This window comes from Ogataea angusta, assembly GCF_019207475.1.
Source record: "Ogataea angusta isolate 61-244 chromosome Unknown 61-244_NODE_7_length_650817_cov_90.064852, whole genome shotgun sequence".
NCBI lineage: Eukaryota > Fungi > Ascomycota > Pichiomycetes > Pichiales > Pichiaceae > Ogataea > Ogataea angusta.
Window position 1 is genome coordinate 349427 of NW_025065221.1, and position 27398 is coordinate 376824.

A 27398-nucleotide genomic window follows, 5' to 3' on the forward strand; every position below is an offset into this window, starting at 1 on the left:
GATCTCCCAAATTAACTTGCATTATTTTCCTCAAAAAATGCATTTCTTCCATCTCCGTAGTCCTTGATGTTCTCGTTGTCGACCTCGTCGAGCGCAACACGGAACTGCGACATGTCGATCTCCGTGCCCTTGTCGCCTGTATCTTCCTCTCGGTAGAACTTGTCTGCAAACTTCTTGATAATGATCTCTCTTCCTGTGAGGGCCTTCTTGGCCGTCTCGCTCTGCTTCTCTTTTTCCTGTGTGTGTTTCTTCTTCCATTCTGCAAACGTAGCCGGCGTGATAGGAGTCAGCTTGTCTCGTGGCAGCTTGTCTCTCTCTGTCTCTATGAAATCCTCCAGCGTGATCTTAGGCTGTGCCTCCAACGCCATTCTCTCCAGCCGTCTCTGCTCCTTGGTCTTGAGCACAAAGCCCGGCGGAAGCGAGTGCCTATACTTGCACTCCTTGCCCTGCTTGGGGTCGGAGTCCGGACACGTCCAGAACCATCCGTACTTGCCGTCCTCAACCGCAGAAATGAAATGTTTGCACACTTTGTCCGTGGTGGTCTTTGGATTTCCATGCTTGGACAAAATCACCTTTCTCAGCTTCTCCTCGTCCCAGTTGTCCATTGTGTCGTTTCTCTTTTCCTCGTCCTTGTCGTCCGCGTACAGGTCCCTCTTGGCGGCCTTCCGGCCAACAGCAAGGTCGTGGCTAAATTTACAGTTCTTGCCTCTTGTGCATGCTCCCGCTTTGAAAAATTCACAGAGAATCGACTTTGGATCCACTCCAAATGGCACCTTTTGCGTCGGAATCGAGGACTGGAGCAGCTTGGCGGCCTCCTTCTTGGCCTCCTCGGCGGCTTTCTTCTCGGCAGCACGCTGCTTGGCCATGGCCTGTGCTTTCTTGTCCGCAGCCTGTGCAGTGACCTGGTTCACATACTGCTGCACTTTCTTCGACTTGTTCTTGTTTTTCAGGCCGAAAGTCTTATCTTCCAGCTGCTTCTGCACCTTCTTGGCATTCTTCTTCTTCTCGGCGTCCTTCTGGGCCTTTTGGGCCTTCTTTGGCGGCATGGCTCGTCAAACTTTTTACAGTTTTTTTTTCTTCAATCGTCGTAAGAGTTGAATCTTTGCACAGCCAGACATGCTCACCCACGCTGATTTCGCAATCGAGAAATTCTCTTGTTCCTATTATGTTGGCACTCAGACTTAGATCCTGCTCCAAGAACATTCCGCTGGCTCGAGGATACCACCGATTTGCCTCCAACTGTCACAAGGGCTCCAAGATGAGAACAGAGTTTCGTCTAGCGCTGGTTTCCGGCCTCCTCCTAGCCACCTCCTACGTCTCCCTCACAAATAACAATTTGCGCTCCGACTCTCTGCCGGCCCAGGGAGCCGGCAGCGCAGACCAAAAACAGCTGTTCTCGGCCTCTACCAACTCTCTAAGCGGGATTTCGGCCCAACAAAACAAACAGGGCATCTATCTCCTGAGCGATGCCGAGGTTAGTAGAAGGCTGAGACAATACGAAGAATCGTACATGGTCAACCGCGGAAAGGGCGTGATCCGGTACGATATCTGTCAATTGCCTAGCAACAACCCAATTGAGGACGACCGCAGCGAGAAGCTCGTCCAGGTCCCTGTCCAGGATAGGGAAAACAACAACGCGCGTGTCGAGACAGATTGGCACTTCTGGTCCATTTTCGATGGGCATGCGGGCTGGAACACGTCTGCCAAGCTGCGTGACAGCCTTCTGGACTACGTGGTCAACGAACTGGACCAGGCATACAAAGTCAGCGACAAGAATCTCAGGCTGATCCCGTCGAGCGAGACCATCGACAGGGCCATCAAACAGGGCTTCCTCAAGCTGGACGACGACATCGTGAACAAAAACGTGCAGAAATTGCTTGAAAATCCGTCCAACAAGGCCGGCGCCGCAGAGCTCCTGATGCCTGCTCTCTCCGGCTCCTGTGCCCTGATGTCGTTCTATGACACCCATTCGCGCAACCTCAAGGTGGCCGTCACCGGCGATTCGCGAGCCCTATTGGGGTCTTTGGATGACCACGAAAACAAGTGGACTGTGCGGGCACTCTCGACAGACCAGACGGGCTCCAACCCTACAGAAGTGGCCAAGCTGCTCAGCGAGCATCCAAACGAGCCCAATGTGGTCAGAAACGGCCGTGTTCTGGGCTCGCTGGAGCCAACCAGAGCGTTTGGCGACGCCAGATACAAGTGGGCCAAGGACATCCAGACAAGAGTGGCCAACCAGTTCTTTGGCAGGCAGCTGCCTGCCAACCTCAAGACGCCTCCGTATGTGACTGCCGAACCGGTGATAACGACGCACGAGGTTTCGCCAGCCAAACACGATTTCTTGGTGATGGCCTCCGACGGACTGTACGAGATGCTGACGAACGAGGAGATTGTGGGACTGGTGGTGCGGTGGATGGAGAAAAAGAAAATGGTGAAGCCCAAGAAGTCGTTCATGGACACGCTGTGGCCAAGCTCGAAAGATAAGCTGCCTCTGGTGGAAGACGTGACGGACCAGAGCTCGAAGAGCAAGCAGAGACTACGAACGAGACGGAAGTCCAATGAGGTTGGATTCCTACTGGAAGATGAAAACGTGGCCACACATCTGATTAGAAACGCATTAAGTAACGGGGGTTCCAAAGAGGAGGTGAACATGCTGGTCAGCATTCCTTCTCCGTTGAGCAGGCGGTACAGAGACGACCTGACTGTGAGCGTGGTCTTCTTTGGAGAAGGAGACAAGCACGAGAAGTATTCGTCGAACAGTGCTTTGGAGATCAACCAGGAGGCCACCAAGGGCGGATTGACGATGAAGGCGAAGTTGTAAGGAGATCAGCAAGCGCAGTTGCCGGCCCCTCCGGACTCGTCGACAGGGGCGTTGAGGTCTATTCTGCCGACCGAAGAAGGCTCGTCCTGGGGCTTGGACGTCTCTTCTGGAATCTGTTTTCCAATTGCTGTGAACACCTCGTTGACGTTGAAAGCGGACTTGGCACTGGTCTCAAAAAACAGCAATCCTTCCTCGTCGGCCAGGGCCTTGCCCTCTTCGACAGAGACGCTTCTGCGGCCCTCGATCTCCTCGCCGGTCTCTGGGTCCACCACCAGGTCGTACTTGTTGCCGACCAGAGCAATCACAATATTCTTTGAGGCCTGTTCGTGTAGTTCTTTAACCCAGTGCCTGGCTTTGATGAAGCTTGCTGGCTTTGTAACATCGTACACAACCAGCGCAGCTTGCGCGTTTCTGTAGTATAGCGGGGCCAGATTGGCAAATCTCTCCTGGCCAGCGGTATCCCAAATCTCGAACTTGATGGTCTTTGCTCCGATGGTGCACCGTTGCGTGAGAAACGCGGCGCCGATGGTGGGCTCTTTGTTTTCCTGGAAGTCGTTCGACACGAACCGCAGCACCAGCGAGGACTTTCCGACGGCTGCCTCGCCCAGCAGCACAAGTTTAACAGACGTTTGTTTGGACATGAGAATAAAATGTAGTATAAAAAGAGAAAAAGATTAGTGGCGAGGGTGGCGGAGCAGGGAATAAGCTGATGGACGCGACAGGCTTCTCTGGCGGGCTACAACCTACATCAAGTCTCTACTACCCATTTGCCTTGTTACGTGGGGGCCCAGCTTGAGGTTGGCCCCCTTGGCTATGCTGCTGGTTGCTTGGCCGCTTAGCAGGCTGTGCATTGAAAAATCCAAATAGGAAAGTGAGTGAGAAAAAAACCGATCTCAAACAAAAAAGGGGGTAGTGGTCCTGTTAGGGATCCACACCATATAAAGGCGGCAGGATCGCTCTGGTGGGGGCAATGTCGTCGTATATTCCACTTGGCACCAGACACTGCAGCCATCTCCGGTTTGTGCTCCCCAACGGGATCAATGTCCTGTTGATTTCCGACCCAACCCAGGAGACCGCCGCGTGCGGTCTTTCCGTGGCCGTTGGCCATCACTCGAACCGCGAAGACACTGTCGGCTTGGCCCACTTTTGCGAACACATGGTTTGCGTGAGCTCTAAGGAATTCCCAGAGACAGACTTGTGCAAGAAGCTTGTATATTGCAGTGGTGGCAGATGGAACGCTGCGACGGTGGGAGAGAAAACGTCGTTTTTTTTCGAGGTGCCAGCTTTCAACAGCGACGGAACGCCGGATCTTGCTGTTTATGAGGAGATTGTGGGTGTTTTCTCGTCTTGCTTTAGAAATCCGACATTCAACAAAGACTACGCAAGACGGGAGGTTATGGCCATCGACAGCGAGCACACAAAAAATTGCTCTGTGGTCGGGAAGATGGCCCACCATGGTCTGCGGCTGCTGGCCAGCCCGGAACATCCGTTTCATCGTTTCAGCACAGGCAACTTCGACACTCTTTTCCGGGGCAGGAAGACCAATTTGCACGACGAGCTTGTCCAGTTTTACGAGCAGAATTACCAGGCCTGGAAATCGGGTCTGGTTCTCACGGGCCCCCAGTCGCTCAATGCGCTCAAGAAGCTGGCAATTGCAAACTTTTCGGAATGCATGACATCCCAAAGGACAGAAACGAGCAATGTCCTTGAAACATGCTGGGCTCCCGTCTACCGGTCGCCAGTTTTCACAGATTTGGGGAAGTTTGTTCTGATCGAGAGCGCCAACACTACCCCTACTCTGAGGATATGCTTCCCTTTTAAAACCGATAGCAAGGACTCGCTTGTTTTCGCCCACGTGTGGAGCTACGTGATGGGCAGCGAAAACGAGGTGTCTTTCAATTCAGAGCTTTTCAAAGCAGGTCTTATCAAAGGCTCATACTCCTCGTGTCCGCTCATCACATTCAAGGACCGACTTCTACAGCTAGAACTGAACCTGACCATGGCCGGCACAAGAGACTACGAGAAAATATTTGATTATCTCATTCGGTACACCCAAGAGGTGTTTTCTCCCGATCCAAAGCGCGTCAAGAGAGCAGCCAAGCTGATGTCGCAGTTCAACTCCATTGAACTGTACAACTTTCTGCACCGCGACACGGAACTGTCTGCATCCTCACAATGCCGGACCCTCAGCCAGAGGCTGCTGGAAGACCAGCAGATATATTCCGACTGGCTATTCAAAAATGCTCCTTGCTGGTCTTCTAGCGACTCTGGTTATGACGGGTCGTATGAGGAGTCTATGGAGGCACAGACATGGTGGAAGATGAAATCAGAGCAATTTTGCGCTCAAATGCGCTCGACAGTGTGCAAAGAAAATATCTTGGCTACACTGGTGGCTCCTGGCGACGTTCTTGCACACTTTGGGAGGCAAAAGTACGACGTCGACCCATACTATGGCTTCAGTTACAAAATCTTGCCCATAACGTATTGTCAATCGGAGTTTCAGGTGAAGCTGCCACGGCCAAATCAGTTTGTGGTTGGCCAGATTGATAATCAGACTGGTTTGTATGAGCTCTTGCAGTCTACTTTGGAATCGAGTCGCAATTTTGTCTATGCGGGAAAGGAGGAAACAAGGCCTCCGGAGCTGGTCCACTCGTCCAAAGAGATCCAGCTTTGGCTCAAACAAGACTGTGACAGGTACCGTGGAAAAGCCTACCTCAGTTTTGAAATCACCAGCGCCTCTATTGAACCGAGTGTGCAGTCAACTTTATCCCTAGAGATTTTCAGTGACATAGTCAAGGAGCTGCTCCGTGAAACGCTCTATCCCGCTCTGGAGCTGTGGTACGCCTACGATCTGCTGCACTCAATGAAGGGGACTTGCAGTTTGGTGATCCATGTCTCGGGCTCCACAGTGGGGATCTACAATATACTGGAAATAATCACGAATAAGCTGCGCGAGTTGAGTGACAATTTTCTGGCGCTAGTGACGCCTGCCATGTTCCGCCAGTCCCGCATCAGGATCAAGATGAAGTATGAGAACCTGCGCACACTGCGATCTCACGAGCTGGCATCACTGGGGCTTCTTTCTGTTCTCGAGCCGGGAACGTGGCCTTTGGAAGACCGACTCGAAATTCTTGAGGAGCTGGACATTGAAACGGTAGCCACGACGGCCAAGACCACGCTCGAAAGCTGCCAGTTGACAGCACTGCTCCACGGTGACGTTTCAATGTCAAATTACCAGCGCACGGTAGACACTCTGAGAACGCTAGTCGCGGAGTTCGCCTCGCCTCGGTACAAACAGCTCCAGACGCTGTCGCTGCCACACGGCTGCAACTACCGAATCCATGGTTTTTCGCCGGACGAAACCAACGCTTTGGTGTATTATATTCAGCTTGGAGCACGCAGAAACATGAGAGACAGATCCCTAGCGAGATTTGTGGCGTACATCCTGTCGACGTTCCTCACGGCAAAAATCAGAACTCAGTACCAGCTGGGATACGCTGTTTTTGCTGGGCTTCGGACGCTTAAAGACACCGTGGGAGTTCATGTGACAATCATGAGCGGTGATCACGAACCATTGGACCTGGACGCAAAAATCGACGACATTGTGACCGAGTGGATAAGGGAATTTGAAAAGAGTGGCAGCAGATATGCAGAAATCTTCAAGCAGTTTATAAAGTCTTTAAACCAGCCAGTGAACGAAAATTCAAGTCTAACTTTCGGAGTCGTGGGCAAAAGTCTGGGCGACGGGAAGTTGATCAAGGAGCACCAGAATTTCTGGAACCAGATAATCAACCAGTCGCTGAGTTTTTCAGCCTCTGGCGAGGACAAGATCGATGTCGCTGTGATTGAGAGCTTGCCATTTTCTATCCTCATCAAGTACCTCAAGACGAAGTTGGTTTCAGAGGAACGCTCGAAGCTTTGTGTTATGCTTTCAACCAAGCTTTCCCATGAAGAAGTGGCGACAAAGCTTCGGCCCATACGGCTGCAAACTTTTCTCACAGCAGCAGGTCTGCCCATCAAGCGGGAAAAGCTCGAACAACTTTTGGACCAAGCAGGCGATTCACAAGCGCAGCTTGCAAAATCATTATTCAAGCACTACCAAGAGGAAGGAGGCTCGCTACGGCTTATTTCCAGTACGGTGATGAAGCTCACCAGAGACGTGTTTGCGAGATCTAAAAAGACGGACTTTCCAAGGACGTCTTCGACCGAGATTATCAACTTGCACTCGTGGAAAAGCCACATGCAGGAGGAAATTGCACAGAACTAGCTCTGTTTTTTTCTTGCTACCCAAAACTCGCACCTGTACTTGAACCCGCCTAGCGAGCGCGGGTCGCTGCCGTACGTTGTTTCAATGTCAGATTCTCTCTTTACGAACTCGAAGCCGACTTTCTGCACAAGCTCAACCAGGTCGTCTCGCGATAACTCCAATCCTCTCATTGGCGTCGTGACCTGCTCCCAGTCGCTATTCTCGGATTTCTGTGTGTTCATGGTGACAGTCTCGTCGCCCTCGTAATGCCACAGGAGAGGGCCAAAGTTGACCCAATAGCCATCGTCGGCCAGACAATGGTGCACGGCTCGCAGATATTCGACAATGTTCGAGGCAGTGTCGAGGAAAAAACATGTTGCAACCACTTGAAACCGTTTTGCGTTCTGCTGGCGAAACTCAACGGCCTGCGGATCGTTCGTGTACACGTCGCTGATGCGCGGCATGTTAGGCGGGCCGTACAGGTCTACAAACGAGCCTGCCACCATCGACATCAGATCGGCGACCGGAATTTCAGGATACTCTTTATTGATAAAGGAAATGTCTCCCGGGTTAAAATCGGGAATGTACACTTGACGGATCTGGTCTGTTCTTTTGCTGACGTTGGAGCTCTTGTGCAGATAGGGACATATGACGTAGTTGTTCTCGCAAAAAGAGTGGTTGACTATGAAGCTGGAGTTGGTGAGCATGTGGTACGAAAACTCGTTTCCTTGGGTGCGGAATCCTCTTCGCACAAATTCCACAACCAGTCTGCCCAATCCCGAGCCCGGCACGAGAATCTCAACGTTCTGTCTGTTGACGACGTCTGGAAACAAGTTCTCGCACTCCTGCAAAATGCGGCCAAAAGATGCGGCTCGCTCGTCCGCGCACTCCGCAGACCACTCTCTCGCGAACTGGATCAGTATGCTGCGCACTTTGTCCAGGTCCTGGGCCGAGCACTCTGCCCACACGCCCGGATCTGGCTCTGCGCCCCACATTGGAGCCACAGTCATGGCAATCTGCTCAAGAAACTGCGCATTCAAATTAACAGAGTGCTCTAGATAGTCGATATGCTGATTCATCCATGGAAACAGTGCCTGCTCGTCTTTGGTCAGGCTCTTGTATTTCAGCTTCTTCGGAGCAACCACCTGCTTCACGGCCCACGACTTGTAGCTTTTGTGCGCCGAGAAAACAGAGGTCAAAGCCTTGTATTCTGGGTCCATATACTAGAATTAATATTTATAGTATTTTAAATTTATTAATTTCACATTTACTTTTATTTAGCGTCCAATTTTTTCTCCAACGCTTTGACAAGCTGCGTCAGCTCGTCCAATTTATGGTATATTTCGTAGTTCTCCCATGAAATACCCGCGTCCTTACTAGGCTCAATAGGAGGAACAAGCCTGTCGAGACTGGATTCCCAAGCCTTGAAATTCTTCGCAAAGCTTGGATCTTCCTGCTCGGCCCTTCTCTGAGTCTGGATCGATGCACGGATACCATCTCCATTCTCGTCGTTATGGTCAAAGCCGTCGGTGAGATCCCAAGGAGTGTCTTCCTCGTTGTTGTCGTCTGCAACCTTTCTGTTTCTGTTGTACTCGACTCGTTTGGCAGCTTGGACCTCGTAGCTGGCAATGAACAGCAGCGCAGGAAGGTAGAGCACCACCATCACCTTGTCGCACAGAGAAAGGTACAGCTTTCTGTCGAGCCACCAGCTGAATGGCAATTGCAGGAACACGGTCTCCACGATGTTCAAAGGCGGGCAGAAAGTCTTGTCGTCTGGAGCACGCACGTATCTGAGAATCTTGGCGGAGTACTGAGCGAGGTATTCGTCTGTAGCGTTTCCAACAACGTCTCCATATGCCTGAGAGTACAGAGCAATGAGGATGTTGAGCAAGACCAGAACCACAATGAAGGTGTAGGCGTAGTAGAGAATGGCTCCGTACGGGTACGCAAAGCGCTCAATGGTGTCGAAGTTCGGACCACCAAGAACCGTCTGAACCATCGTGGTGGTCAAGAATGACGTGAGCTCCCTCTTTCCGTCTGCCTGGTCCAAACCGACAAATGCCTGAAAGAAGCCCACGGTGATGATGGCCAGCAAGAAGAAGAAGATGAACGACTCTCTGATCATTTTCTTGACCACCACTATCATGGTTCCGCAGAATTGCAACACGTCAAGATACAGCAGCAGCCGAGACCACATGAACGGAGCAGCCAGCGACAGAAGTCTGTAGGAGATGACGTTGAACTGGTCGCGCTTGTCTGGCGAATGGGCAGCCAACGCAACGAATCGCGTAGAGGCCGACGCAATCACGATCGCATACAGCACATCGTTGAACACGTTGGAAAACTGCATGTAATAGTAGCCAACGTGATAGAACTTGACCAGCTCGTCCAGCGCAAACCCGATGGTGAACAGATAGAACACCACCTCGACGGCTCCCAGATGGGAAGAGATGGTGTCTGTGTTGACAAGAAAGGTGAAGAGAGCCAAATACAGAATCGAGAACGTGATTTCCAAAATGTTCTGGTACAGTGGGGTTTTGATTCTGTCCGGGTCAAAGTGCTTGAGGAAGCTTGTATTTCCTGTCCCCCTGAATAGAACATAATTGGACGAATCCGTGGACGACTGGACGATCCAGCCTCTCCAAATCCATTTCAGACATCTCTGGTAGCCGCCCGACGAGATGATGATGGTGGCATGGGTGTCGACAGCCAGCTCCAGGGCGTTCTCAGGCGCAGAGTCCACGTCGTGGAGGTTGATGGAGTACCTGTTGCAGAGCATGGAGATAAACAGGTACTTCTCGTCCTGCTCGCGTTCGATCAGCGTGGCAGCAATTTTCTGTGCGGCCAGCATCCTAGATGCGTACAAAGTGTCGTCAGAAAGCTCCTTGACGGTTAGAGAGTAGTACCATTCGCTGACTTTGAGCAGACAGAACACAAGACACGCCTGATACCGTCTACGGGAAGCGCCTTCGCCCCCTGCGGCGTCCAACACCGCGGCGATCAGCTTGTCTGTCAGAATAATCGAGTCCAGGCCAAGGATCTGTTCTTCTTTCAGGGGAATAGGTATAACCTTGTCAATAAGGGTTTTGAGGTTGATGGAGATCCTCAAAACCTGTCTTGGAGACGGAGGCAGGTAGTCGCTGCACTCTTCGTCCTCGTACAGCGGAAGAGCGACCGACATCGGGTAAAAAAGGAGACACTTTTTTTGTCAGCAAGGAGGAATTTCAGTAGGGGTCCTGTGCTTTTTATCTATTTATTTTCGACGCGACGCGACCTGAAAAAAAGTTATCTTCGCCATGTCGTTTGACTTTCTGCCTGCAGAGCTGAAAATACAGGTCCAGGACGTGGTAAACGCGTATCCGCCGGCAGAGGAGATCTTCCGAGCGATCATCGACCATATGGGCGGGACCAAGCGCCGCAAGCTGGACTTCGACGCGGACGTCCTGCCTTCAAGTCTGGCTGGCTCGCACATCGTGTTGCAGATCCCCGAGCTGTCTGTGCAGTCGCCAATCCGCAAGAAACTCAACATTGTGTTTGGCTGTTTTGCTGGCGAGCGCAAGGTATTTCTGGCGCTCACCAAAAGCCTCGAGTCGAAGCCCGAGTTGCTGATCACAGACCTGTCGGAAAATAATATCCAGTTTGCTGTTGTTTTGGACGTGCCCGAGAAAAAACAGTACAAAACACTACTCATCACCTACGGCGCCAACAAGGGCCAGATGTATAAGAACGACCCGATTCTGATCCAGTTCAACAACGACGAATTGAGCGAGCAGTTCGGCCCGCTCCTAGACAAGATCGACCTTACAGACTTTCTACAGCAGCAGTTCAGAACATTCGGGTTCGATCTTGTGAAAGGGTTCGGCCCGCAATGTTTCTTTGTGGACGCGTACAAAGGGTCTAAAGAGGGCTATCTGTATTTTCTGCCCAACCATGTGATATTCGGCTTCAAGAAACCAATCCTCATATTCGATTCCACCAACATCGAGTCCATCACATACACCTCCATCACGCGGCTGACGTTCAACGTGACGCTGACGTTGCTGCCGAATTCCGAGCGCCACGAGTTCTCCATGATCGACCAGAAAGAGTTCGAGAAGATCGACCAGTACGTCAAGAGCAAAGAGCTCAGAGACAGGTCGATGACCGACGAACTCAAGGCCCAGAGGCAGCTCAAGAACAACACCGACAACCCTGGCGCGCTCGCAGAGGCCGCCAAGCTTGTGCCGGGAGGCAACCAGATAGTCGGCAAGGACGACGACGAAGAGGAGGACGAGAACTATCAGAGTGACGAGAGCAGCAGTGACGACGACTCGAGCGGCGACGAGGAGCAGGAGGAGGCGGCTGAGGTGGACGATCTGCAGGCAGAGCTGAACAATTTGCAAGAGGATTATGAGGACCTGGGCTATATTGATTTGGGGAATGAGGATGAACCAGAGCAATAAATAAATAAGTAAGTAGGTGAGGTTATGGTGCGACGCAGCTTACGCCGTCTTCTGTCTCTGTTCCTTTAGTTTCTTCAGCCGTTCCTCTATGATCTCGTCGTTGTTCCTGACCCACTTCTCAAATAGGTACCCAAATCCTACCCAAGCCCCTGTTGAATAGACGTATCCCATTGGAGCATAAGTGAAACTCAGGTTCCGCAGAGCCTGCTGGTATGCCCTTGCAAAGGCCCCGAAAAGTGCCCATCCAGCGAGATTCGATAACATATTAAATAAGTTTATCTATTTTCCCCTCATTACGAATTATTTTTGGCACGGAAATCTGGGTGACAGGAAGGGAACCAAATTAGGGATACATCTGGGCGGGATCATTTTATCAGCTAAAATACCCTTCTTCTTAATATACCAATGTTTTTCTCACAGGGAGCAGAGTTCGAGTTTGAGGAGACGTTCATGGTTGTCAACGGCCACGATGTCTCGCTTCCCACGTTTATATCGTACGTTCTGGACTGGGCATTCTACATTGTTATCCTTTTGGGGGCCATATTCTATGGAGTGTTTGGAACGCCGCGGACAAGCGACTTTGACGTCAGAGATACGTCAATCATGCACATGTACGTTCAGGAGGCCAAGACTCTAGCTCCAATATGGCTGCTTGTGGTCATGGCCGTTGTGGTGCCGATTTTGGCAGTGGTTCTGGCGGGCTCTCTGGTCACCAAGCTGCCCCCTTCCCGCAAGGCATGGGACATCCATTGCGTGCTGCTTGCAATGATGGGCGCCTCCGCGTTTCAGCTGTTCACCGTGGTTATTCTGAAGAACGTCTCTGCGCTTCCCCGTCCCGACTTTCTCACCAGATGCGTTCCCTTCACATTTGCTTCGCAGCAGCTGGGCTCGCTGAGCACAATCGGAATCTGTGCAAACCCGTCTCACAGACTCATTTTTGAGGGATTGAGAAGCTTCCCAAGCGGCCATGCGTCGACAATCACTACGACATCCACTGTCCAATTTCTGTTCACCGCAGGTAAACTCAATCTGTTCGATGGCAGAGGTCTATCCTGCAAAAGCATCATCTCCTTGATGTATCCGATCATCATTTCGTCCACTGTTGGGTTTTCCAGGGTCTCCGATAACAGACATTTTGTTCGAGACGTGGTGGCAGGCATGGGCGTGGGCGTTTTGTACGGCGTCCTATTCTACTCCCTGTACTTCCCCTTCCCCTTGATCACCGAAAATCTTGGCAGAGCATACCTGCCCCGCCGATTCGGTGTGAATGACCTCTTCAATGGAGTTGGAGGCTTTTGGAAAGTGCCAGATCTGCCTGGTGCTCCAGCAGACAGAACAGAGGTCCCTGGCTACTACCAGGAACAAACTCAAAAAGACCAAGCCGCAGCGCCGTCACCACAAACAGAGCAAAAACCTCCACCTACCAGGATAAGCATCGACACGTCCAAAGTCACCACCAAACTCAATGACCTGGCACAATCGTTGCGGAAATGAGTAATGCTGTTACTGAACTTGACTATTTGCCTATGCAGAAATTCGCAAAGATCGATCCCAAGATCTCTTCCACTCCAATAGCCTCACCGGTGATTTTGCCAATACCCTCCATACTGATTTTGAGCGCCTCAGCGGCAAGCACCACGTCGTTGGATTTAGAATGCATGTAAAATTCCTCAAACCCAAGGAGCAAATCGTGCTGAATAATGTTTTGAACTCTGTTAGAAACGAATATCGGCTCGTCCTGGGTCCAACTATCAAGCATCTGAGTTATAGCATTCAGAAGATCCTGTATACCCTCTTTGTTACGACAACTTATGACTTTGATCTCCTTTGGTTCGAACTCTTTTTCGAGTTGCGCTACCAAGCTTCCGACCTGGTCAGGGGTAACCAGATCACTTTTGTTCAAGATTATCACTAGTTTTTCTTTATCACATGAGCCAATGTGATCCTTCATTGCATCACCCAACTCAAAAGGGTTGCACGGGAGAAGAACCAAGTTCAAGTCTGCCTCTGAAGTCTTCATCTTTGCTCTTCTAATCCCTTCTTGTTCGATTTGGTTTTCGGCGTCTCTAATTCCTGCCGTATCGCCAATCACGACTTTGTACCCACTGATGTCTAGAGGAACTTCGATGGAGTCTCTCGTCGTGCCTTCTATCTCGCTCACAATGGCCCGGTCTTCATTGGCGATAATATTCAAAAGAGACGATTTTCCAGCATTCGGAGGGCCAGACAGCGTTATCTTGAATCCGTCCATCAATGTCTGTGATCGCTGGACTCTTTCCAGGTACCGCTTCACGTCCATCTCAAGAATTCTGATTTCCGACTCAGCTCTCTCGAACAATTGGCCAATTTCTTCAATGTCATGCTCTTCACCAAAATCTATCAGTGTCGTGATGAGGGCGTATGTGCTCAAGATTTGCTCTCTCCAATGGTGGAACAGCTCTTTGGTTTCTCCCTTCATGGATGCCAGAGAGAGAACTCTCTGTCGTTCAGTTTCTGCGTGGATCAGATCGTTAATGCCCTCGACCTGTGTGAGATCCATTTTGCCGTTCTGGAACGCCTTCTTGGAGAAGTCTCCAGGCTCTGCTGGCCTTATAGGATTCGCAGGCGTGTGCAACAACTCCAGGCTTTCCATTATGCACTTCACCACTGCGGTACCGCCATGGAGATGAAGCTCGAGCATATCTTCTCCGGTATACGAGTTTGGGCCTTTAAAATACAGAGCTATGGCCTCATCAAGAATAACTTTGGATTTAGGGTGGTAGAGCTTGGCGAGGGTGGCTATTCGTGGTCTGGGCTGCTCTCTGGCAGTTAGAGCTCGATATATCGATGCCGAGGACGGGCCAGTGATTCGGACGACAGCTATGGCCGATCTTGCGGGATACGTAGACAGTGCATAGACCGTGGGCAGGGCTACTGACGAAAAGTGTCTTCTGATGGAACCAAAAGTGGATATCATCAAGGTTGAAAATAATTGTTATTAGACATGGACTATTTAAAACACCGGTCTACACCTTAGACCTAAGAGTTGGGTACCAGGTGGGCCGGCTATTAGACGGCAACGACTGATGATATCGGGTGAAATGAGCTAAGACTTGGGTAACAGGGGTCATGGGCGCAACATGACAATAAACGAGCGAATTTGGATTGGCGTATAAGGAGCGAAATGTCGGAAAATCCGAGCAAATTAAGTGATGGTACAGCAGCCGGAGGCTGAAGTCTCTTTGAGCAAGAGACTGGCACGGGTAGCGATCTCAAAGACGTCGTCCACGGCCTCCCCCGTCAGCGAGGAGCACTCGACGTATTTTCGGGCGCCGATGAGACGAGCCACCTGTTCGGCCTTTTCTTTTCGGACGTATTTCTGGTCATAGTATTCGTCTGTGCCATCGTCTTCGGGTCTAAGGTCCTTTTTCAGCCCGACCAGTATGAGCGGCGCGTTCGGACAGTATGTTTTCACCTCCTGGGCCCATTTCATGCCTGCGTTATCTAGAGAATCGGGAGCGTTCAAGGCAAACCCAATCAGAATGATGTGGGCCTTGGAGTATGACAGTGGTCGAAGCCGTTCGTACTCCTCCTGGCCTGCGGTATCCCACAAGGCCAAGCGCACGGGCTTTCCGTCGACTCTGCAATCTGTTGCGTAGTTTTCAAACACCGTTGGGTGATACTCTGTGGGGAATTCCCCAAGGGTGAACACGTACAGGAGCGATGTCTTTCCGCAAGCACCGTCTCCCACAATGACGATTTTCCGCTTGATGACGTTCTGAGACATTGGACTACGGAAATTGGTCAATTATGAGAGTTGTCCATAAAACTAGACATTGAAATTTGGAAAAAAAAAATTATTTTTTCCAAGAGACCAGGCCAGCATGTCAGAAAATGGTTAGATACAGGCTGCTTAAATAATGAGCTTTAAAACCCGATATTCCACGTATTTAAGCTCGCGCCCGTCGGGACGGGCGACACTTTCACCAACGCGGGCGTTGCCAGTTCGTCGTAGATGACTTCGAACGCGACGCCCAGCTTCTGGCTCACCTTTGACGCCAGACTGTCTGCGAATTGATCCATTGTCAGGTCCAGGCCGTACAGGGACAGCATTGCCTGACGGGTGCATGCATAGAGTAAATTTGCCGGATAACACTGGTTATCTGCAACCAGCGTTGCAGTTGCCTTGATCGTTTCGATCTGCACTGCCTCGATCTGTGCGGGCGATAGCGCAGACGGTTTGGACCAGATGGAGGAGGTGCCCCAGATGGACTTTTGCGACGCTGGCAGGTCCCAGATGGAGCTGCTGATGGACGGGAACGGCTGCTTGAGCTGTGTGAGCGGGTCTGGGAACAGGTCCAGCGAGGACAGCTGCGGCACCTCGAGGGGGGGCAGCTGCGGTTGCGGGAAGTCGAACAGGCTGTGAGGCGGGTTCTGGGACGGCGGTGTGGCGGGCACTGGCTCGCGGGCCGGCTTCTCGACAGGGATGTTGAGTTTGGAGAGCAGCTGGCTGAGCTGTTCGGCGGAGTACTGCACGGGGGCGGCGGAGACGGCGCCGTTTGCCGGCTCGTGAGAGCCGTTTGTCGGCGCCGGAGCGCTGCCGTTCTCGGCCCCGTCCACGCTGGCCTCGCGCTCCTGCCGCTCCTTCTCGCGACGCTTCTCCTCCTCCTTGCGCTGCTTCTCCTCGCGCCGCCGCCGCTGCTCCTCCTCGCGCCGCCGCTGCTCTTCCTCGCGCCTGCGTCGCTCTTCCTCCTTGCGCCGGCGGCCCTCCTCCGTCTTGCGCCGCATCTCCTCCTGGTGTATGCGTTCCTGCTCGAGCTTGTCCTCCTCGCGCTTGCGGCGCTCCTCCTCCTTCGCCAGCTGCTGCAGCCGCTTCTTCTCCTTGAGCTTCTCCTTCTTGCGGCGCTCCTTCTCCTCCTTCTCCTTCTTGCGGCGCTCCTCTGCCTCCAGCTCCTCGATCAGCTGCCGCGTGCTGTCCTCGGCCACCTTCTCCTTGTACGCAGCCACCAGCCGCCCGCTGATGATCCGCGCAATCACCACCTGCAGATACCGGTACGCGTTGTGCAGCTGCTTGCGCTGCCGCTCGCTCTCGAGCTCGTACTCCTCCTCGTAGTCGTATTCGTCGTCGCCGTCGCCGTCGTCGGGTCGCGCGCCGCGCTCCTCGTCCAGCTGCTCCACCAGGTCGATGAACGAGCTGCCGTTGTTGTTCAGGATGTCGTCCGCCACACGGCCGATGTCCTGGATCGTCGTGGGCGCCGGCTTCGGGTCCTCGAGCCCCAGCATCTCGTGCACGAGCGCAGAGCTCAGCTCGAGATCCTCGTTCGCAGTCATGCGCATCGCGTGGTACAGCTTCTCCAGGTCGCGCTCAAACGCCTTTTTCGGCCCGCTGCAGCCCTGGCAGTTGCACCCGGGCGGGTTCTCGTGCACAACCTTGTACACCTCGCTGTACTCGACGTTGAGCAGATCGCGGCGCTTCTGCGCGTCCAGCTGCGTCCAGAATTGCCGCACCTGCTCGCGCTCCTCCACGCTCGGCAGCGTGCTGCTCCAGTACATCTTTTCGTGTGCCGTGGGCGGCCGGTGGTGCACGCACTCGTCGTAGTCCTCGTCGTAGTCCTCAAAGTGCTCGGAGCAGTTGTCGTGGTCGCACGAGTGGCAGTACTCGTCGTCGCTGTGCTCGGAGTGGCTGTGCGCGTCCGCCGAGCTCAGCTCGCTCAGCTCGCTCACCACAACGTCGCCGTTCTCGCCTATCTTGATAACCCTCGACTCCGGATACTCGTCTTTCTCGTTGTTGAGCTGGACCTGGACCTTCACTTTTGCGCCAGCATGGGTTCTCGCTTGCGGTTTCATGCGGACCGAGTGCCCTTCGTAGTCAAAGTGCACGTTCTCGCCCGCAATATAACTCATGCTTAACACAAAGAATGCTTTAGCAGGACACAATTTTTCATGGGCCGGGTAAATGTGCATTTCGAATCGCTACCTACTGCTCGCTATTTACCAGCCGCCCTGGCGGCCTGGGCCGCCGTAGCCGCCTTGCGGGCCCCCGAAGCCGCCTTGTGGGCCTCCTTGTGGGCCACCGAAACCGCCCTGAGGCCCCCCGAATCCGCCCTGAGGGCCGCCCTGAGGCCCTCCAAATCCACCCTGGGGTCCTCCAAAGCCGCCCTGGGGACCTCCGTGTGGAGGACCCTGGGGTCCGCCAAAGCCGCCTCTCTGCTCACCGTAGCCCCCTGGCCCCCCTGGGCCACCTGGACCGCCTGGACCGCCCTGGCCCCCGTGGTGCTGGCCACCATAGCCACCCTGGTGGTGCTCCCACTTCTGCTCAACTTTGTCCTCGATCTTGTTGGCAGCGACTGCTCCGAGCAGACCGCCGGCAATGCCACCCAGCTTGGAGTGCGAGCCACTCAGCTTCGAACCTCCGTAGGCTCCAGCAGCGCCACCCACAACAGTCGAGAGAAGGCCTCTCTCGCCTTCCCCGGCAACCTGTTGTTGCTGGCCTTGTTGTTGCGGTTGTTGGTATTCGCCTTGTTGGCCTGAAGAGTAAAATTCGTTAGCAGACATGATCGTTAATTGGAAACCAGATCAAAGGCAGACGTGTTCTATTTATACTGGGATCAGTTCCAGATGAAACTCTTCGGGTTACCGTTTTTGGCTGTGGCTACGTGTTTCACGTTCTCTGGCGCAGCAAACGCCGATGACCTGCAGGTGGCGGAGCGAGAGTATGTGGGCGAGACGCCCCCACTTTTTCGTTCCAGGTTCCTTGGCCCAGTTGGTTAAGGCATCGTGCTAATAACGCGGGGATCAGCAGTTCGATCCTGCTAGGAACCATTTTTTTTTTTTTTTTCCCTGCCCAACTGTGCAAAACCTTCCATGCAGCGCGCGCCCTTCTTCTCTACAGGATACGACCGCCTTTTTTTGCTTTACACGTAATGAACATTTAGTACTACATAGCAAACTTACTGCTGGTTCTCGTGCTCGGCCCATTGAGCCTCGGCGTCCTCGGCCTGGTGCTCCTCGTACACATCGTCGACAGTCTGGTGCAGAGAAAGTGCAGGCTCCTTGACGTAGGAGTTGTCCAGTGTCCACGAGGCAAGAGCGTTCTCAGCATCGATGATGATCTGCTTGGATGCCTCGTAGCCGTCATAGGCAGGTCTGGTCTCACCTGGAGTCACCGGAGAGTCGTCTAACAGCTCAAGCAGAGCCTTTCCGTAGCCGGCAATAAGAGCAAGTTTCTCGGAAAGCTCTCTCAACGCGTCAAACTGGTACAGGAAAGAGGCCTTCAGTTTCTCTCTGGTGATGTTGGACAATTGGGCCTCAGCAACAAGCGACTCGGCCTCAGCTCTGACGAGTTCTTGCTCCAAAATTGGGATCTTAGGAGACTGTGGGTCCTTGTACTTGAGGTGGGCAATCTCGTCGGTGATCTTCTGTTTCCGGTCTCTCGAAGGCTGAACAGAGGCCTCAATGTTTCTGATGCTCTTGAGGGTGATTCTGTACAGGTCGTACTTGTCGATAAACTGGTCTTCCAGCTCACCGATCTCGTAGATCAGAACACCCAGCTTGTCGGTGACGTCGGAAACGTCGTCGTCATTCTCCTCTCCCCAGAGCGAGAGCTGCTTAGCAACGACTCTTCTCTCTCTGGCGACAAGCTCGACGCTTCTCTCAAAGTTCTTCTCAATCTTGATCAATTGAGATAGCTTCTTTGAAAGCTCTGGACCAAACGATCCAGCAGCAGACTTTCTGATGGAGGAAGCAATGGAGGTGGTACCAAAGAATTTACCCCTAAACTGGTTAGCTGGAAAAAACGCGTGCGGACAACTTACTTGGTGCTCGAAGGTGGAGGTGGCGGGGTAGCCAACTGGGAGGCCGTTGGGGCTCTGGAAGATCTCAAAGAATAGGTTCTGTGCATTGCAATAGCGATGAGTTCAAATACCTTTGGAAATTAAGTTCTTTATCAACTCTAGCAAGTAAGTATAATTTCAGGTGTTGATTTCCTTATGCGACCATATTATTCCGGATTGGGCTAAAAGGGCGCAACACTCTTGCTGTGGCAGTGTCCCACAAATTTTCGCTTCTTGTTTGGGAATATCGTGGCTTCCATATTGGGAGCGCACGGCATAACGTAATTGCTGACTCAAACACCAAATCTCAGAAAAAAAGGGCCCGGAGGAAGCGAAATGCTCACACCCTTGCACGCTTTGCATCGGGCAACTCGTGCAACTGCTCTCTCTTGACGCCTGTCGCAAGACCAGCCTTCTCCAAAATCCGCTCGTAGTCCTCACGCAGCCGCTCGTACGCCGTCTGCAGTTTGTCCATCTTGTCTGCCTTTTCCAGCTCGCTCAAAGCGTCTCTGTTCTTCAAATACAGTCTCTTCTTGATCTGCAAACGCATGTTCTTTTCGCTCAGGTTCTCAACACCGCCCTTTTTGTTCTGCAACATCCACAACAAAGTCATTTCTACGCATCTCTCGAACTGTCTGCGGTCCATTTTGTGCACAGCAACCTGTTTCTCAATCCAGGACTCCTCGATTGGCAGCTTGACACCGTGAAGAAAGTCTGTCCTGTTCAGTCGCTGCAGGTCACAGCGGTCGCGCAGGTCGTCAAACGCCTCGCTCGGATCCTCCACGGTGATTTCCTTGACCTTGTCGTCTGCGAGCCACTCGTCCACCATGCAATTGTATAGGTTTTTTCCGTGGCCATTGGATTGGTACGGAGGAAGCACGATAAACTGGCTGATTTTCTTGCGGAATTGCAACTCGAGAGTCTCTGATGCGTCGTGGACTGCCGATCCCGGATGTTTCCAGTGGGAATAGGCTGTGCTGAACCCGACAAAGGACTCTTTTTTACCCTCCGGACACTTGTAAATCGCGTAGATCTCCCAGACGTTGTCGGTGCTGTCGATGTAGGAGCCAGCCTCGATGAACAGCAGGACGAAGATTTGGATTCGCAGGTGCAATTTCAGCCCACTGGGGTCGCTGAGCTTGAACTTGAAGATCTTGTATGTTTCGCCGTCGATTTGGTACGTGTACACGGGCTTGCCAGGGATTTCGAAATTTTCCTGTTCAGTCTTGTTTAGCCACAATGCCTCGTCCTTGACTACCGTTTCCTCGGGAAGAAACTCCAGCAGCGTCTTCTCGACGTCCTTCACGTCTTCAGACAGTTTAGACTCGTACTTGACGCCGAGAAATGGGAACATCGACCGGCAGTCAAAGGCAAGGTCGATCCGCAGGCCTTTGTACCCAAAGATCTGTTCGGAGTCCCCAAAGATCGGGTATGTGAACGTGGGATTGAACGTGAACGCACCCTCTGGCTCCGCTAGCGACACGTTGAGCGCCTCGTTTGAGGACGTAGTCCAGCTTGACGGCTCGTAGTCTGGGAGAGACATGAGAATTAAAAATAAAAGATAAAAATGATTTTTCAAACCTGTGCAACGATGTTGATATTTTCCGGCTGAAGCAGCTCCCATTTGGACCGCACGTTCGTGCCAATTGGCTCCAAATATACCATACTGCTCGAGCAGAGTTCGAGAAGGTAGCTGAACTGCTGAACAGCGGCTTTTCTCGCGCACGGGCCCGCCAGCGCGTCAAAACTGATCTGCATCAGATCAGACCGCTCGCTCTCGTCCAGCCCGCGACCGTGTGCGCGACACTCCTCCACCAGCGACTCATAGAACCTGTGCAGACGGGTTTTGCCGCCTGAGTCGGACGCATCGCCAAAAGTGATATCGAGCATCGCGTCGTCGTTCTCGAACGCCACGGGGCTCATCTCCTGGACCGGCTCTTCGAACCGAATATGTGCGCTCGAGATGCTTCCTCTGCGCGACGACTGGCCTGACAGCGCACGCCGCGCCTCTTCAATGGACGACACGCTCGAGGCGCGGCTGTAGCGGCGCGACGTGTTGGTGGCAGTTGCTGGATGCAGCAGCGATCGCATGAACGGCGGCACTTTTTGCAACTCTGCATCAACAAGATCCATATACGATACAGACGGCAGACTGCGGCCGGCAAGCATCAGCTCCGAGTACCGCTCGCGGTCCTCCTTCATCTTGGCGGTGGAAATCGAGATCTCAGCGTCGCAAACAAGTCTGCGCAATTTGAGCCGTCCGGCATCGCTGCGCGGCCGTTTGGACGTCTCTAGGTCCACCACGGACACGTCTCTGTCCGGGTGTTGGGGCTGCTCGGGCAAAACGGGCCCCTCGAAGTCGAAATCGAGGTCGACGTCCAGCACGTCGCCGACGCCGTCGCCCGCCGCATTGGCGACCACGTTGCCGTGCTCGTCGAACGAGAACTCCAGCTGGCCAAGGCTTTGGTTCATGATGTCGTCGAGCGGGCCGATCGACGCGGCAGAGCCCAGCGGCGAGCGCACGCCGCCGCTGAACGCCGTCGCGGCCGTGTGCGCAGAGTCGCGCGTGAACACCGTGCTCGACGTGTCTGAGACCGACGACTCAGCCACGAGCGCGTGCTGCATGTCGAACTCGCGGATTTCCCGCTGCTGCGCCACTACGTGGGGGTCTGTCGGCTCCAAGTCCAGCTCCGACAGCATGCCCACGTCGATGTCGAAATTTGGGTCGTCGCGCAGCACGTTGACCGGCCGCGTGTGCACGGCAGCCTCGATTGCCGCGCTGAGCTCGCTCACGGCCGCCCGACGCCCCGCAATCAGGTCCCGCGCGACCTGGGTCCTCATAGCATGCGTCTCCCCTAAATGTCAGTAACCAACGAAAAACACGTACGGAACGAGTATTCGGTCTTCTGCTTGTACACAAGGGTCACGCCGTACAGCAGACCGGACGTCTGGCGCAGCGGCGCGTCGAACAGCGGGCTCGCGATGGCCCGGCACGCGGCAGGGATCGAGACCTGCTCGATTCTGCGCCGTGTCAGCCGCGAGTGGGCTGTGCGGGAGCCCAGCGTGGCCAGGAGCCTGATGTTAGCGGAACTTTACGGAAACTCACCAGATAGTGGCCATTCCCTCGTCGTGGTCAGAAATAAGCGTATACATTGGGGGATACCTATTTTAATGTACAGGGAAGATTTGAGGGTGGGTGCGATCCCTCTACACCTCACACCAGGAGCACGGCGATCGACCCGGCGACGGTGAGGAGCAGGCTCACGAGGGCCATGAGGGCGAGCAGGAGCCGTGTGGGCGGGGTGAGCTCGCTGTGGTAGAGCCGCAGGTAGAACAGCAGGGGCAGCGTGATGCAGACGGTGAAGCAGATGGCGGAGCCGAGCAGCGACATGATTTTGCCGAAATTCGTGATTAGCAGCGACGACACGAGCAGCACGCTGCTGACGGCGAGTCTGGCGGCCAGCGGGGGCAGCCGGCTGTCCAGCGCCGACAGAATGGGCCGGCACACGAGCGGCAGCTTTGAGAGCGGCAAGATGCCCATCAGAACGACGATCGTCGTCGGAATCCAGGCCGGGTACGCTTTATTGAGCAGGATGTTTTTTGTCACCTCGTCCTGCACGGTTTGCCCAAACATGAGGAACCCGACGACGCCGGTGGCGAGGTCCATCGAGTAGCTGAACAAGAACGCCGTCGACATGCACGCGGTGTATTTCTCGGGCCGTTTCTGGTCGGCGTACACCTCTGGGAACGCGGCGTGGCCGCCCCAGGGCGCGAGAAACAGGCCGAGACTGAAACACAGGTCCAGCAGGGACGCCGGCCAGAGGTTTGTCGGTGCTGGGTGGAGCAGCGAGCCGGGAGACGTGCGGTGGATCAGCCCAGACACCAGCACCACGCAGAAAGTCGCCGTGGTGCACACGATGCCGGCAAAACTCAGAAAGGACAGTATTCGCAGCGGCAGCGCGTTCAGCAGCACCAGCCCTGTGCACAGCACGGTCTTGAAGAACGCCGGCGAGAGGCCCTGGAAAATGGCGTTGAATGAGTCCGCAAACAGGATCACCATCGTCACGCTCGCGCCGTACAGGTCCAGTGCGAACACGACAAACACCAGCACGCTGGCGCGCGCGCCGAACGCCTGCTGCGCGATGTCGTGGTACGTTTTCAGCGACTGGTTGCGCGACTGGATCCGGCCGAGCAGCACGGCCGTGTATCGTGTTGAGAGCGCCGCGAGCGTCAGTATCGCCGTGCCCATCACCCAGCCGGCCAGCCGGAATGCCAGCGGGATAGACAGAATGCCTAGGCCGATCAGGACGTTGATGGAGTTGAAAACCGTCTGCACGGGGGTGCTCTTGAGCGAGATAACGATCTCAGAAACGTCGTCCTTCGGTGGCTCCAGCAGCGGTGTGTGCTCCTCGGGCGGCAATTGCGGCGTCACTCGCGGGCTCCCGGGCACCGCACACTCGGGGTCGAGCGTCGTCCGAGACCCTACTGACGAGGAGAGATAGTTGACTGAGCGGCGGACGGCAAAGGCGAAATTGTTGATCGAGTTCTCGCCCCCAACGTCCAGCAGCGAGCCTCTTCTGTTGTGGATGCGGAACTCCGGCGGCGAGCCCACGGGGCTCACAGAAGAAGAGTCGATTGCGGACATTGAGCGAAAAAATATAAATAAAATAGAACAAAAAAAATATAAATAAAATAAACCTAATGCTCCAGCGGGTTTTTGTCCGCCAGAAGTCGTCGTTCTCGGCCACGATTCGGCTGCCCCAGACGAAATTTCCCGGCCGCACCGACCAGGACGCGGTGCAGACACAGCTGCTGCCGCAGGTCACCACGGAACTGTACGATTGGAATAACCGTCGCGAGGTGAAAAGTATACAAGAGCTATTTATTTTGCACGACGGCCCTCCCTATGCCAATGGCGACCTGCACATTGGCCATGCTCTGAACAAAATTCTCAAGGATATAATTGTGCGATTTGAGCTTCTGAACGGCAAGAAAGTGCACTATCGTCCCGGCTGGGACTGCCACGGGCTGCCGATCGAACTGAAGGCATTGGAACAGATCGCGCAGCACAAAAAGACGCGCAAGAAGGAGATCAAACGAAAGCTCAAGACTGGGCCGAATGCAGAGCTCGAGGCCGAGCTGGCCGCGCTCGACTCCAAGCTGAAACCGCTGGAGATCATCGAGCTGTGCAAAAAGCATGCTCTCTCGACACAGCAGTCCCAATCGGACCAATTCCAGCGCATGGGCATCATGGGAGACTTTGCTAATCCCTACAGAACGCTAGACAAGGACTTTGTTGCGCGGCAGCTGCGTGTGTTCAAACGGCTGTTCGACAACAATCTCATCAAAAGACAGGAAAAGCCGGTCTACTGGGGGTGCGAGAACGCCACGGCCCTGGCCGAGGGAGAACTCGAGTACAACACGGCGCACCGCTCGACCGCGGTGTACGTCAAGTTCCCGTTGGAGCAGCCACCAGCGGCGTTGGGCCCCGAGCCCGTGTACGCGCTCATATGGACGTCGACGCCATGGACGTTAGCCGCGAACCGGGCGATCTCCGTCAACGAGAACATGGCGTACACGACCGTGGAATCAAGGGGCGAGCGGCTGATTGTGGGGCAGAAACTGGTCGATTCGCTGAGGAAGGTCGATCCAGAACTGCGGGAGACTGGCGTGCAGATTCCCGGCTCAGAACTGCTCCATTGCCGCTACCGGAATCCGCTGCTCTATGGTAGCAGCCAGGACACGAGCCTTCCCATTCTGCATGGAGACCACGTGACAGACTCTGCCGGTACCGGTCTAGTTCACACGGCTCCCGGCCACGGACAGGACGACTACTTTGTGTGTCTAAAACACAATATCCAGCCGTACTCCCCCGTCAACGAGTACGGAAAGTACACGAGCGAGCTGCCGGACAACGACCTGCAGGAGTTTGTTGGTCTGCGAGTTCTCGGCGAAGGCACACAGAAAATGGTGGCTAAATTAGAGGAGCTACGGCTCTGCTACCATCTGGACCAAAACTACACCCATTCGTACCCATACGACTGGCGGTCGAAAAAACCGATTATCATCCGCTCCACGCCGCAATGGTTCATCGACGTGGGCAAGATCAAGGCCGTCACCACCGAGCTGCTTGGTAAAAATGTACAGTTCCTGCCGCCGCGCGGCTCGAACCGGCTGGTCTCGTTTATCAACACGCGGAACGAGTGGTGCATTTCCAGACAGCGCAGCTGGGGCGTTCCGATCCCGGTGGTGTACCACAAGCAGACGGGCGAGCCGCTAATCAACGACCTGGTGATTGAGCGCATCTCGCAGGTCATTGCCGCAGAGGACGTCGAGAGCTGGTTTGGCGAGTCGTCGATGGACAAATGGATCCCGGCCGAGTGCAACGTGGATCCAAACGACTATGTTCGCGGCACAGACACAATGGACGTGTGGTTCGACTCCGGTTCGAGCTGGACTCTGGTGGAGCAGTTCTTGGAGTCCACGGGGCTGCTTCCGCAGGCGGTGGCTCGCGGATATCTGGCCGACGTGTATCTGGAGGGCTCTGACCAGCACCGGGGCTGGTTCCAGTCGAGCGTGCTGACCAAGATCGGCGCGACTCCGGCTGGCGAGCCTGCAGTGTTGCCGTACGGAAAAATTGTCACGCACGGGTTCACGCTGGACGAAAAAGGAGACAAGATGTCCAAGTCGCTCGGAAACACTATTGTTCCGGTGGATATTGTTGAAGGAAACAAGGCGAAGAAAGTGCCTGGGCTGGGTATTGACGGGCTGCGTCTCTGGGTGGCCCAGGCCGACTACACATCGGATATGGCCGTGGGGCCGGTTATTCTAAACAGAGTGGCCGACGTGGTGAAGAAACTGCGTTTCACTTTCCGGTTCCTGCTTGGAAACATCGGCGACATGGAGCAGACGGTTGACTATGCCCAGCTGGACAGCATGGACAGATACATTTTGTCGCGGCTGGCGTCCTTTGAGAATAAGTCTCGTCAGTGCTACGAGGCACACAATTACTCGAAAATTATCAAGGACATGAACCAGCTAGTCAACGTGGACCTTTCTGCGCTGTACTTTGACATCCGCAAGGATCCTTTGTACACGGACTTTGCAGATAGCCTGAAAAGACGCAGCACACAGACGGTGTTCGTGGAGGTGCTGAAGGTGCTGACGAGCGTGCTGGCTCCTATTATGCCGATTATGACTCAAGAGGCGTGGAACCACTCGCCAGAGTTGGTCACTGGGGGGTTGCGGTCGCCGTTTGTGCGCGGATGGTACGAAGTGCCGCAACACTACCTCAACCCGGAACTAGAGGCCGAGATGGACCAGCTGCTGAGACTGAATCATCAGATCAAGACTGCAATAGACAAGGCATTGCGCGGCACAGACACCATGAAAATGGCCTCCGAAACCGAAATTTATGTGGACGTTGCTCCCGAGACTGCTCTGGGTGCTCTTGTTTCCAAGTATGAGTCTCAGATGACTGAGTATTTGATGGTGTCTAGATTCCACCTGAATACAGAAAGCTCAAAGGACGTCTTACTAGAGACCAAAGACGGCGACGTTTCTATTGCAGTCGCGAGAACAGACCTTGGAAAATGTCCTCGTTGCTGGCGGTACGCTGTGGAGGGTTCTGCCGAGCTGTGCCATAGATGCGCGCAGGTGGTAGCATGTACATAGAATATTTGAAAAATAGAAAATATGCATTTTAAATAATATTTGAATAAATTTCCATTTTTTTCATTTTTTCCATGTCGCTTCAGGCCAAGTACGACCAGTTTCAGCAGACGATCGAGTCGCTCAACACAAAAATCGTCCAATTGCACGCGCAGATCGACGAGCACGGAATTGTGCTGGCGACGCTGAAAGACGCGCCTCCAGATCGCAAGTGTTACCGCATGATTGGTGGATCGCTTGTGGAGCTCGTTGCTGGCAACGCAGCAAAGATTCTGGAGGAGAACCTCGACGGCATGAAGAAGTCGGTGGCTACGCTGACCGAGGAGCTCAAGAAACAGCAGAAAGAGTTCCTCGATTGGAAAGAGAAAAACAATATCAGGATAGTCAAGGCAAATTAGAGATGTATT

At 53.8% G+C, this 27398-nt stretch overlaps 19 protein-coding genes across 19 annotated transcripts; 6 read left to right on the plus strand and 13 right to left on the minus strand.

Moving 5' to 3' along the window:
• Positions 1-11: 11 nt before the first annotated feature.
• On the minus strand, positions 12-1046 carry KL928_003639 (uncharacterized protein; the record flags this gene model as incomplete). The annotated part of the gene is made up of 1 exon (XM_043204248.1): positions 12-1046. The coding sequence occupies one exon, from the start codon at positions 1044-1046 to the stop codon at positions 12-14; it is 1035 nt and encodes a 344-aa protein (XP_043059081.1).
• Positions 1047-1165: 119 nt separating this feature from the next.
• On the plus strand, positions 1166-2821 carry KL928_003640 (uncharacterized protein; the record flags this gene model as incomplete). The annotated part of the gene is made up of 1 exon (XM_043204250.1): positions 1166-2821. One exon carries the CDS (start codon positions 1166-1168, stop codon positions 2819-2821), a length of 1656 nt encoding a protein of 551 aa, XP_043059082.1.
• A 5-nt stretch (positions 2822-2826) lies between these two features.
• On the minus strand, positions 2827-3462 carry KL928_003641 (uncharacterized protein; the record flags this gene model as incomplete). The annotated part of the gene is made up of 1 exon (XM_043204251.1): positions 2827-3462. The coding sequence occupies one exon, from the start codon at positions 3460-3462 to the stop codon at positions 2827-2829; it is 636 nt and encodes a 211-aa protein (XP_043059083.1).
• A 329-nt stretch (positions 3463-3791) lies between these two features.
• Positions 3792-7088, plus strand: KL928_003642 (uncharacterized protein; the record flags this gene model as incomplete). Its single annotated transcript, XM_043204252.1, has 1 exon — positions 3792-7088. One exon carries the CDS (start codon positions 3792-3794, stop codon positions 7086-7088), a length of 3297 nt encoding a protein of 1098 aa, XP_043059084.1.
• Positions 7089-7305: 217 nt separating this feature from the next.
• Positions 7306-8287, minus strand: KL928_003643 (uncharacterized protein; the record flags this gene model as incomplete). The annotated part of the gene is made up of 2 exons (XM_043204253.1): positions 7306-7483; positions 7548-8287. 2 exons carry the CDS (start codon positions 8285-8287, stop codon positions 7306-7308), a joined length of 918 nt encoding a protein of 305 aa, XP_043059085.1.
• Positions 8288-8340: 53 nt separating this feature from the next.
• Positions 8341-10248, minus strand: KL928_003644 (uncharacterized protein; the record flags this gene model as incomplete). The annotated part of the gene is made up of 1 exon (XM_043204254.1): positions 8341-10248. The coding sequence occupies one exon, from the start codon at positions 10246-10248 to the stop codon at positions 8341-8343; it is 1908 nt and encodes a 635-aa protein (XP_043059086.1).
• A 115-nt stretch (positions 10249-10363) lies between these two features.
• KL928_003645 (uncharacterized protein) lies at positions 10364-11509 on the plus strand (the record flags this gene model as incomplete). The annotated part of the gene is made up of 1 exon (XM_043204255.1): positions 10364-11509. The coding sequence occupies one exon, from the start codon at positions 10364-10366 to the stop codon at positions 11507-11509; it is 1146 nt and encodes a 381-aa protein (XP_043059087.1).
• A 39-nt stretch (positions 11510-11548) lies between these two features.
• On the minus strand, positions 11549-11773 carry KL928_003646 (uncharacterized protein; the record flags this gene model as incomplete). Its single annotated transcript, XM_043204256.1, has 1 exon — positions 11549-11773. The coding sequence occupies one exon, from the start codon at positions 11771-11773 to the stop codon at positions 11549-11551; it is 225 nt and encodes a 74-aa protein (XP_043059088.1).
• Positions 11774-11914: 141 nt separating this feature from the next.
• On the plus strand, positions 11915-13003 carry KL928_003647 (uncharacterized protein; the record flags this gene model as incomplete). The annotated part of the gene is made up of 1 exon (XM_043204257.1): positions 11915-13003. The coding sequence occupies one exon, from the start codon at positions 11915-11917 to the stop codon at positions 13001-13003; it is 1089 nt and encodes a 362-aa protein (XP_043059089.1).
• A 22-nt stretch (positions 13004-13025) lies between these two features.
• KL928_003648 (uncharacterized protein) lies at positions 13026-14465 on the minus strand (the record flags this gene model as incomplete). Its single annotated transcript, XM_043204258.1, has 1 exon — positions 13026-14465. One exon carries the CDS (start codon positions 14463-14465, stop codon positions 13026-13028), a length of 1440 nt encoding a protein of 479 aa, XP_043059090.1.
• A 228-nt stretch (positions 14466-14693) lies between these two features.
• KL928_003649 (uncharacterized protein) lies at positions 14694-15374 on the minus strand (the record flags this gene model as incomplete). The annotated part of the gene is made up of 2 exons (XM_043204259.1): positions 14694-15279; positions 15364-15374. The coding sequence occupies 2 exons, from the start codon at positions 15372-15374 to the stop codon at positions 14694-14696; spliced, it is 597 nt and encodes a 198-aa protein (XP_043059091.1).
• Positions 15375-15415: 41 nt separating this feature from the next.
• On the minus strand, positions 15416-17452 carry KL928_003650 (uncharacterized protein; the record flags this gene model as incomplete). Its single annotated transcript, XM_043204261.1, has 1 exon — positions 15416-17452. The coding sequence occupies one exon, from the start codon at positions 17450-17452 to the stop codon at positions 15416-15418; it is 2037 nt and encodes a 678-aa protein (XP_043059092.1).
• A 27-nt stretch (positions 17453-17479) lies between these two features.
• On the minus strand, positions 17480-18043 carry KL928_003651 (uncharacterized protein; the record flags this gene model as incomplete). The annotated part of the gene is made up of 1 exon (XM_043204262.1): positions 17480-18043. One exon carries the CDS (start codon positions 18041-18043, stop codon positions 17480-17482), a length of 564 nt encoding a protein of 187 aa, XP_043059093.1.
• A 395-nt stretch (positions 18044-18438) lies between these two features.
• KL928_003652 (uncharacterized protein) lies at positions 18439-19598 on the minus strand (the record flags this gene model as incomplete). Its single annotated transcript, XM_043204263.1, has 2 exons — positions 18439-19308; positions 19542-19598. 2 exons carry the CDS (start codon positions 19596-19598, stop codon positions 18439-18441), a joined length of 927 nt encoding a protein of 308 aa, XP_043059094.1.
• A 62-nt stretch (positions 19599-19660) lies between these two features.
• KL928_003653 (uncharacterized protein) lies at positions 19661-20863 on the minus strand (the record flags this gene model as incomplete). Its single annotated transcript, XM_043204264.1, has 1 exon — positions 19661-20863. The coding sequence occupies one exon, from the start codon at positions 20861-20863 to the stop codon at positions 19661-19663; it is 1203 nt and encodes a 400-aa protein (XP_043059095.1).
• Positions 20864-20895: 32 nt separating this feature from the next.
• Positions 20896-22440, minus strand: KL928_003654 (uncharacterized protein; the record flags this gene model as incomplete). The annotated part of the gene is made up of 2 exons (XM_043204265.1): positions 20896-22099; positions 22427-22440. The coding sequence occupies 2 exons, from the start codon at positions 22438-22440 to the stop codon at positions 20896-20898; spliced, it is 1218 nt and encodes a 405-aa protein (XP_043059096.1).
• A 461-nt stretch (positions 22441-22901) lies between these two features.
• Positions 22902-23965, minus strand: KL928_003655 (uncharacterized protein; the record flags this gene model as incomplete). Its single annotated transcript, XM_043204266.1, has 2 exons — positions 22902-23432; positions 23519-23965. The coding sequence occupies 2 exons, from the start codon at positions 23963-23965 to the stop codon at positions 22902-22904; spliced, it is 978 nt and encodes a 325-aa protein (XP_043059097.1).
• Positions 23966-24021: 56 nt separating this feature from the next.
• On the plus strand, positions 24022-26994 carry KL928_003656 (uncharacterized protein; the record flags this gene model as incomplete). Its single annotated transcript, XM_043204267.1, has 1 exon — positions 24022-26994. One exon carries the CDS (start codon positions 24022-24024, stop codon positions 26992-26994), a length of 2973 nt encoding a protein of 990 aa, XP_043059098.1.
• A 71-nt stretch (positions 26995-27065) lies between these two features.
• On the plus strand, positions 27066-27389 carry KL928_003657 (uncharacterized protein; the record flags this gene model as incomplete). The annotated part of the gene is made up of 1 exon (XM_043204268.1): positions 27066-27389. One exon carries the CDS (start codon positions 27066-27068, stop codon positions 27387-27389), a length of 324 nt encoding a protein of 107 aa, XP_043059099.1.
• Positions 27390-27398: the final 9 nt, after the last annotated feature.